This window comes from Nicotiana tomentosiformis, chromosome 7, assembly GCF_000390325.3.
Source record: "Nicotiana tomentosiformis chromosome 7, ASM39032v3, whole genome shotgun sequence".
NCBI lineage: Eukaryota > Viridiplantae > Streptophyta > Magnoliopsida > Solanales > Solanaceae > Nicotiana > Nicotiana tomentosiformis.
Window position 1 is genome coordinate 53340667 of NC_090818.1, and position 10554 is coordinate 53351220.

A 10554-nucleotide genomic window follows, 5' to 3' on the forward strand; every position below is an offset into this window, starting at 1 on the left:
TAGCCGACCTAAAAAGGATACGCATAGAACACGCAATATCCAGGGAGGTGGATTTGCACCACATCGCGTCTTGCTGGGATCAGGTCGATATGGGCAGGAATGTTGAATTTTTCCCTAAGCTCGGCCAGATCGGCCTCTTCCATCACTGATTCCGAGACTTCAGGATCACGTTCAGATGCCTTCAAAAACTCGGACCTAACTTTCTTACTGCGAGGTGTTATTTCTTCTACCGTAGTAAAATTATCTTTTTGAGTAGCGACAAAGACCCTATCAACATGAGGAGGTATAAGCACCGCCAACGGAACAGGGTCAGTTGCCATACCGAAAATAGAGAGTACATTAACCATGTTGTTATGGGAGGGTATTCAAGAAACAAAGTGTTAAAAGCAGCGAGAATTGCTAAAACCGGTAAGAAAATACACGACAATGGAGGAAGAAGAAGAAGAAGAAGATAGAGCTCTTTGATGCAAGGGTTTCATAAAAATTGGAACATTACCCACACACCCATATTTATAAAAGATCAAGCATCGAAACTAAGGAATTAATTATCATTACCTGGCACTGTAACCGAAGCGGCAAACTCAATCAGGAGACGCACGTGAAACGAAGCAACGTCTCGGAAACTCACATCATAATAACGTCAGTCGCCATGACGTCACCCTGATTCGTGGGACTAACAACCCCAGAAATTACAGCTCACAAAAGGACACGTTACCAACTCGCCGCAATCATCACGGTCTGTTCAGGTCGTCCAAATGCTTCAATCACACTATACAATATCCGCTCATTGAGCCCGCCTGAGGCCGACCTCAATAAGCGGAGGGACTAACTATATGGGACAAAATCTATCCTAGAATATTTAGGGTAATATAGCATTAAGGGAAGAGTCAGCCGAGGTCGGCCAAGGAGCAGCATGATTCGTGGTCGAGATGTCAATAATGACCGAGATCGAGCACCGCTGACAGAGCAGTAACAGTTAATTTTTGAAATAGGATATTAAAATATTCTATGTAAAGAGTGAATATTCTCTGCACTTGTACCATTAGGGTTTGTTAGATATATGTCTTAAATAAATAAGAAAAGAGAGAGAAAGAGGGGGCATGTAATATTCACTTAATAAGAACACTTTTCAGGAGAAGATTCTCTCTCTCTCTTGTAAAGATACAAAGATTACCTTTTTATCAAGATTCTTGCCCATATTATTCGTCACTTTTCAACCAGATCCGAGGATAGTTCGAACAATCCTTGGATTTATCTGTCATTCATAATTGTCAGGAGGAACATTTGTATAATTCATCCTTTATTTGGTAAATCATTCCTCTTATTTACTTAAATGTCATTTATTGTTATTTATTGCTAGTTACGCCTCCATTATTTCTCATTCTTTATGAACGTTTTGTGCCTATCATTGTCAACATTTCACTGGATATGTCCCATCTGATGCACATTTTTAAGATTCTCATCTAGAGTTATTATCTTTAACTAGTTTTAACTTATTATTACATAAATTTAATAGTTTAGTCGAAAATTACCTTTTTGGTCAAACAAAAATATCAAAACAATGGCTGACAAGTTAATTTGATCGAAAAAGCTTTTATAAAATGTCTATAGGTAAGTCGATAACATAAATTAAAATTAAAATATAGAATAAAAATAGGAGATTAAAATTGTAGATGGTAAAATAGATATTTTAAGAAGTCACCTTTGATATGAGGAGCAGGATGATATTTGTTAAAAGTTGGAGGATAAGTTTGATTTTTAAGACAAACTTGGGGGATGTAAATGATTTTCACCCATATTTAATAGACTCAACCTCATCCTTAGATATTTGTTGATAAACAGTAGTAAGACGAGAGAAAGAATCCAAAAAAGTCACAAAATTATTATAACCCGTTAAAGAAAGAGTAGGGGCAGGCCCCCGTACATCAGAGTGAACTAACTCAAATAGTACACTATAATATTCTGAAATAGTTCACCAATTCAGTGCTTTATTTGTCGAGTCAATCTTCCTGGAGATGTCACGATCCAAAATCCATCAAATGTCGTGATGGTGTCGGACACCGCTGTCAGGCAAGCCAAAAAAAAATAAATACTTAACTTGGTTTTCATTTTAATATTTTTGAAATCATATTTTCTTTAATTAAATAGTAAAAGATAAAATTTACAGAGTAAATAATAATATTTTTAATAATTTTCAATACAGGGCAATACATGAGCCTAAGTCGGTGTCACAAGTGGATGAGCCTCAACTAGGAATGCAAAACAAAATACAACATCTGTTTGGAATACAAATTCAGACAGGAGAAATATAAATATTCTGAAGGAGACTCTGCTGGCTGCGGACTCGTAACGTGGAATACAGCTCACCTAAATCGCCGCAATAACCGCGCCTCTGTACCCACAAGGCCACTAGACATATATGCACATGCACAAAAATGTACAGCAAGTGTAGTATGAGTACGTAAATCAACGCGTATCTAGTAAGTATCCCGCCTAACCTCGAAGAAGTAGTGATGAGGGGTCGACTTCGATACTTACTATGGGCTATAAATAAAATATCAATGATATAATTAAGCATGAATTATATAGAACGTCTATAAGCTCAATATTCATGAAATAAGTGAACAATTCTTTTATTAATAAGAAATTTCTAAATTTATTTTCGTCATTTAACATTTTGTATCTCGGGCCAATGAAAGCAATATCAATTATTATCAATTCCATATATATATCATGCGCAAATCATGTCGAGGTCGTACGACCCGATCCAACATAAATATTTAAACTGTGCAATACCGAGGGTCGAACGACACAAATCATAGATGCATCTATTTAACCTGTCGAGGCGTTCGACCCCCTCCACAAAAGAAAAAATACAATTTAAAACAACCAAATTCAAGATTTATTAAGGCAACTATTCAAAAAATACAAATTCTCATTTACGGTCAAGAAGAATTGAGTTTAACCTTTTAAAGTTCCTTTACCAAGTTTCGATATGATTTAAGCAATTTAAATTAACAAGTAGGATGCAAGCATCACAATTATAACATGATCTGGGTTCTAGACTACCCGGACATAAGCATATTAGTAGCTACGCACTGACTCTCGTCCTCTCGTGCGTACGTAGCCCCCACAAATAGAAGCACATATTGAATTATTTTACCTATGGGGTTAATTCCCTCTTACAAGGTTAGAAAGGAGACTTACCTCGCTCTGAAATTCCATAACCGGCTCCCAAGCCCTTCTAACAACTCAAACCGATGCCCATCGCTCCAAAACTAGTCAATAAATGTGCAAATCCATAAATATATAATCTAATACTCATTATAAATCAATTTACATTAATTTCCAACTCCGCTCGAAAAGTCGATAAAAATCACCCTCGGGCCCATAGCACTACGAACTCAAATATATAATTTATTCCCAATTTCATGTCCAATCTCGTGGTCAAAATCCAAAAATATCAAATTTCTAGGTTTTTCTACAAAATTCCAAATTTCTACAAATTTTCATGTTTAAATCCATATATAAACCAAGTATTTAACTTGCAATAGGTGGGAATCACTTACCTTAAAATAGATGATGAAAATCCCTCCTTGAAGCTCTCCAAAATCGCCCTAACCAAGTGAAAAATGGGGGAAAAATGAGCCAAGTCTCGTTCTTAAATCAATCTGCCCAGCCGACCTTCCTCACATGCGGTACATCAGCCGCATCTGCGGCCTCGCAGATGCGGCCAAAACCTCGCACATGCGCATAACCTCTGCCCAACACAGCTCCGCACCTGCTGTCTCGCACATGCAGAGACTTTCCGCTTCTGCGACTCGAGATGCCAGCTCGCATTCCGCTCCTGCGGAGCTTTCCTCGCATCTGCGGGCTCGCAGATGCGGAAACATCCTCGCATATGCGGCCATCCCATCTCCATCCAAATGTCGCTTCTGCGACCACATCGCCGCACATACGGGCTCGCACTTACGGCCCTTTTCACGCAAGTGCGATTGCCCCAGATATCAGCTGCCTCAGCATTTCTTCCAAGTCCATACTCGATCCGTTAACCATCCGGAATCCACCTGAGACCATCAGGACCACAACCAAATATATCAACACGTCCCAAAACACATTACGAACTTAATCGGCCTTCAGATCACATCAAACAACTCTAAAACCATGAATCGCACCCCAATTCAAGCTTAATGAACTATAAAACTTCAAACTTATATCTTTGATGCCGAAACCTATCAAATCATATTTAATTGACCTCAAATTTTGCACACAAGTCACATTTGACATTACAGACCTACTCCAACTTTCGAAATCGGAATCCGGCCCCGATACCAAAAAGTTCACTCCCGGTCAAACTTCTCAAAAACCTTCAAATTTCAACTTTCGCCAAATGACCTCAAAATGGCCTACGGGCCTCCAAATCCATATCCGGACACGCTCCCAATACCAGAATCACCATACGGAGTTATTCCAAGCTTGGAATTTCAAACGGACATCGATAACATTGAAATGCACTTCAATCCAAATTTGTGAAATTCTTCCAAAATGCCAACTTTCCACAATAGGCGCCGAAACACTCCCGAATCATCAAAACCCGATCCGGACATATACCCAAGTCCAAAATCATCATACGAACCTGTTGGAACCTTCAGATCCCGATTCCGAGGTCGTTTACTCAAAATCACACCTTAGTAAATTCTTCCAACTTATAGCTTCTGAAATGAGAATTTTCTTTCTAAATCAACTCCGGACTTTCCCGAAACTCAATTCTGACCACACGTACAAGTCATAATACCTGAAGTGAAGCTGCTCATGGCCTCAAACAGTTGAACGACGCACTAGAGCTCAAAACAATCAGTCGGTCGGATCGTTACCGGAGAAGACTTGAAAAGGATTTTTCAAGCATGATTGAGATCAGTGTGAAAATCAGAATGCCAAATCCATGTTCTTCGGAACCGAAAGACCACTCCCATATTTGTGTGATACGATTTTTTTAACCAAAATCAGAGAGATGTTATCCCATAATATGGTTAAGATACTTATACCTTAATTTATTTTAAATTTTAAATGTTCAAATAGAACAAGTATTACTTAGATTGTTATTTTAATATTATGTGCTTTAAGCATGTATATATGTATGTGCTGTGTGCATATCATTTCTATCCTATTCTCTATTGTCTATATAGATAAACGAGTTTTGATCATCATTAATGGAATATTTTCTAACTTTTAACTTAAATATTATTTACAATATAAATAGATAAACTTTAAGAAATTTGTTATGAAATCTACCTCTATTTTTATTAATTATTTTTGTATTAACTGGGATGAGATATATTTATAAGGTTGTTACCCTTTTTTATTTTCACTTGTGTAAATAGATATATATTAGAATTTTTATTCTCTCACATTAATAAAATTAATATTTTATTCTGTTCATTTATTTCGTTATAGAACGTCCTTAACTTATATTCTTAATTACTATTTCTCACTTTATAATATTTCTTTTTCTATAGGTAAGTTATTTCTAGATTAAAAAAAGAAATGATTTAAAGAAGTAAAAAAGAAAAGGCAAAGGTTGATAATATACGGATAAAATAGGCATTTTAAACCGTCAATATACATATGGGAGGAGAATGTATGAGTGCGAGTTTGATTTTTAAAGCAAAGTTGGGGGTATAAATAATTTTCATAATCAAGTAAATTCATATGTTTGGTTTTATCTAAATCTACAATTATTTTAATGAAAATGTTTCTCTTTTAATTTAGATAATAATCTTAATTTAGATGTTAAAAAAATGAGAGTAATGGTCTTAAAAGATTTCAAAATTTGTGGGATATGAGATTTTCTTTTCCAAAGTTTGAGTGACGATTTTCCAGAATCTATGCCCATATTATGATTAAAATACTTATAAGCTAATTTAATTTATATTTTAAAAGTTCAAATAGAACAATTATCACCTATGTAAACGATTTCCCCCCGTAATAATAGCGTCTGATGAAAATGGGACAAAGCTAAATAGTTAATACCATTTGTTTCTCTGTAATTTTAGTTTATAAATTGCAACAATAATTGACAACTTCCTGTTTGCGTTCCTTCCAAGAGAAGCTGAGGAAGACACGACCGACGGATGGTTCATTGAAAATGTTGTGATTCCCGTATTGCCCCTCGTGGCAACAAGAAGCAACTCTCACTTAAAACGTTACAAAGTGATGTCAAATCCGTAATTCCATTCAATACAAATCCTTCAAATAATTCAAATTTGATGTTTTCTCTTTTTGGTATAAAACAAACCAGTGTCAGTGTCACCAAGGAAAAAGAGTTGCGCAGCTATGGCAGACCAAGTGACAGAAAACCCAAGTGTGATCATTGAAGAAGAAGAGAAAAGGATACAACATTACTCTTCATATCAAGAAATATTGTTAGTGGGTGAAGGAGATTTCTCCTTTTCTCTCTGTTTGGCTCACTCTTTTGGCTCCGCTTCCAACATTGTTGCTTCTTCTCTTCAATCTTATGGTATTATATCCATTTTCACTCTATTCTCTTTCTGGATTGTTTTATTTTACTTAATCACACATGGGGTTTTCTCAAAATTCCAACTTTGGTGTTTCTTTTTTGGGCCCTTTTTAGATAAAGTGATCAAAATGTACAAGAATGGGAAATCGAACTTAGAAAAGTTGAAAGCTTTGGGAGGAACTATATTGCATGGCGTGGATGCCACAAAACTGCAGCATCATCCTGATATCAGGACCCGAAAATTCCATCGGATTATCTTTAATTTCCCTCATGCAGGTTTCTATGGCAGAGAGGACAATAATCATCTTATCCAGTATGACTCCCTCTTTTTCTTCTTGGATACCTTTTTTACTACTTTTCTTATGCGTTATAATGTGTATGTAACATGTTTTTCGTGGAATTTTTGAACTGCTAAAAAAGGATATATAGAGTAGAAGGTGGAGTTTGAAACAAGGATTTTACCTAGTGTTATAGATTCAATAGGAGAGTCCAACCCAAAAGACCAGTCTGTTAATTAGTAGGGAGAGCCCTTCAGCCTATAAACCCATTAGTATTTCTCTTTTTAATCATTGAGGGATAGTTGACACACAATATTCGCCCCGCCCCCGCTTGAGGACCAAGTCAGGGCTGGCATCTTAGTTGGTCACGGTTGGCACCCCTCGTTGGTCCAGGCCCACCACTCCAAGTCGCGGCCTCAAGCATTGATCGACCTGCTCCCAATACCAATTGTTATAGATTGAACAAGAGATCCCAACCAAAAATACTAATCTATTAGGTGGGAGAGCCAGAGACGAATCCAGGATTTGAAGTTTATGGGTTCCTATAGCTACTTTAAGTTAATATATCATAATGACCGGACTAAGGAGCGAGTACCAATATTCAATATATATATTTACAAAAATAACAAACCACTTAAACACGTATGAATATAAACATCACTATTATAATTGTACTCGACGACGAGTATTTCATGTAAGAAAAAACTCTCTTTATCGTTGCAGTAGTGACGAGCAATATCAAACTTAACTTCACAAGCATACTCCAAATCTCAACGAATATTATACACTGCTTTTGCAAGAGCTGGGTAATGACAACAATTATAAAAAGCTAAGAGAAATTATTACACATAATATAATATACGGGGAAAATAAATGAACAACAAAAAAGATAGGAGAAAGAGTGAAGGACCTGACAACGGGTGAGTGTGAGTGGAAGCAACAAGAAGTCAAGAATCAGGAATTCTCATCCTTTTTTGTTTCAATGTTTGATCTCAATTTCAGGAATTTGGATTTGGGCGAAAGTCGCTTTCAAAGAGTTTTTGGTTTGCTTGTCTATTTGTTCTTTAATTTTTTAAAAGAGACCTTGTGGTGTTTTGTAAAGTGTTGTAAAATTCAAAAGGAAAAGTGCTTAAGGTTAATAGAACCGGGGTCAAACAATTTGGGAACCCAAAACAAGAGCATGTATTGCCATGGAATATTTTACAATTGTTCCCACCTAAATAATTATATATAATCAAATATATTTTTAATACAAATACAGTTTCTGGACAAAAGCTTTAGGTTTTTAAATTAGTGCATCTACTTTTCACCAACAGCTCATATTTAGTATAAAATATACATTTTTACCAGTTTTTTAACAACTAAATTTGAGTTGAAGACAACGTGTGGAGTACCTCTGATTATATAGGAATGGAGTAGGGTGTTTAGGATATCAATATTGAAGATTTGCTCAAGCGACATATAGTTTTGTAGGGGACTTCTACCCTTAAAAGACAACGTTGTTTTCTTCAATCTAAGACGAGCAAATATTGTAAAATGATTTCATCAACCTAAACTACCAAATGCACCGTTAGTTATGTCCATCTCTTTGTGGCCAGTTCTTTTGGCTCATTTAGGCCAATTTTGATCATGCTGGGAAGGGAATAAATTTCGTATGCTGAAAGTATTGGCTTTTGTCCTCTAGAGACTAAGACTAGTTGCTTAATTGGCTTTTCTTTCACTGGACTTTGCCTTTTCTCAAGTGCCTTTTTCCCTATGTGCAGAATGCATAAGAATCTTGTGGCAGGTTTTATGGGGAGTGCAAAAGCAAGGTTGCGAGCCGATGGTCAAATTCATGTTTCCCATAAAACGACTCAGCCATTCAACCTTTGGGATCTTGTTGGACTTGGAGGACAAAACTCCTTGATTAGTGTCGAATGTGCTGATTTCAAAATTGAAAATTACCCTGGTTACAACAATAAATATGGAGCTGGCTCGAAATGTGACGAGTCTTTTCCACTGCGTGAGTGCACTACTTTCATGTTTATACTCGACTCATCTTGTAAGAGTATGCATAAAACAAAACAAAACAAACAACAAAAGAGAAAACTTTATTTACATACTCCATCTCAGAAAATTCAAAACGTTTCCAACTGCATAAGTCCTCCGATTTACCCCTTCCAGCAACAACTAAGTTCGATTTACAGTAGAACTTCTCCAACTTATGACATGAATGGTTTTCCAAGTTATGCTGGTTTACCTGCAAGGCATGACAACAGAAGTGAATGTTTTAGCATCTTCAAGGAGCATTTCAGCGATATTCAACAAACATTTAGAAGAAAGAACATTGATGTTGAAGTTGAAGTTCGTAAAACTCTGCAGCGTGCTTCTTTGATGTTCAGGGCCGAGAATGGGTGGCTCCCTGACCCGTACTCGAAAATTTTGGAAGAGATTCCATTTTGGAAGCAGTCAAGATTTTTCAGGTTAGAACAGATGCTGCTAGATATCGATCGAAGGCTGTATGAGCTACAGGGTATGGGATATTACCTATAATATAAATTATTATGTCTGTACAGTGAATATTGGATATGTATATCCAAGTATCTGTTGTTAACTTAAGTGCTACTATTCTCCATATTTTTCTACCCAATGTTCTATAGAAAGGTTGAATTATGGGAGAAAAAGTTTGAAATGCTCTATAATTTGATTGTTGACTAGCTAATATGCTTGATGTTAACTGTAATTATGGGTGACCAGGTTTGAAATGCCCTAGTAATAAAGTGGCAATGATCGAGGTTCTTTAACCGAAATTTTATGATATGGTAGTTTCGTTTATATCAATCTCTGGTAATATGAAGCGAGTAAGAAAAGAAAAAGAAAAAAGCAGGTTGCACCAAATTTCCAACTCCATGATAGAAGTTCATATTAGAGAGTAAAGGCAAAATTCATAAAGACCCGATAAACTTGTCCAGAAAATAGGTTTAAACACTTAAACTAAATGGGTGGCTTTTTACCTCCTTAAACACATTGTGAGTAAATTTTGTTCCACCCTCCATGACAATATACCAGTTAAAGAGTAACGAGTGTTGGGATTTTAAGCTTGTGTAGCTTAAAGAAGGTGAATGAGAAATGGAGGGAAAATGAAATATTTGAGTTTCCCTTGGAAAAGGGACATTGTCCCATATCGGAGGAAGAAAAAGTTTTTGATGGGTATATATATAATTGCTCTTCTTCTAACTCTTAAAGAGTTAAGAAAAAGGCAAGCCTCGTGCCGTCGTCGTCGTTGCTCGCTCGGCTTTGGTCAAAGATCGATTGATTAATCTTTTTGGACAAAATTCCTTTCAATTATTTAATTAATTAATTAAATAATTAACGAAAAATTCAATCCGGAATAACTCATGACCCGCGACCCGGTTCGGTCAGGCCCGTTTTCTTTTCCGGATTATTTTAAATATATTTTTCCCACAATATTTCAAACACCCCTTTTCCAACAGCCATGGTTGTTTCTCAAAGGTTGCAAACCTTTTCAGAAACAATGCCAGCAACTCTATAAATAGAGTTTGAATCCGAGAATCTTTCCTTACGAAATTTTCTGAGCTTCTTCTTCTTCTTCTTCTTCTTCTTCTGCACAATATTTTCCAGTGTGTTTTACGACCATTGAGTGGTTCGCAATTCATCAGAGTTTTTTGGTACCAATACACTGGTGAGTTAAATCGTTCTATCCTAGGAGGATATATTCCAGCACCTCGGGTACTTAAGGGGAATAATTTTCTTAAGGAC

General features: G+C 36.3%; 1 protein-coding gene across 1 annotated transcript; it reads left to right on the forward strand.

Annotated features, from left to right (window-relative positions):
- Positions 1-6244: 6244 nt before the first annotated feature.
- On the forward strand, positions 6245-9517 carry LOC104112684 (uncharacterized protein At4g26485-like). Its single transcript, XM_009622679.4, has 3 exons — positions 6245-6517; positions 6632-6830; positions 8559-9517. The coding sequence occupies exons 1-3, from the start codon at positions 6334-6336 to the stop codon at positions 9325-9327; spliced, it is 1152 nt and encodes a 383-aa protein (XP_009620974.1). The 5' UTR covers positions 6245-6333; the 3' UTR covers positions 9328-9517.
- The last annotated feature ends 1037 nt before the right edge of the window (positions 9518-10554 follow it).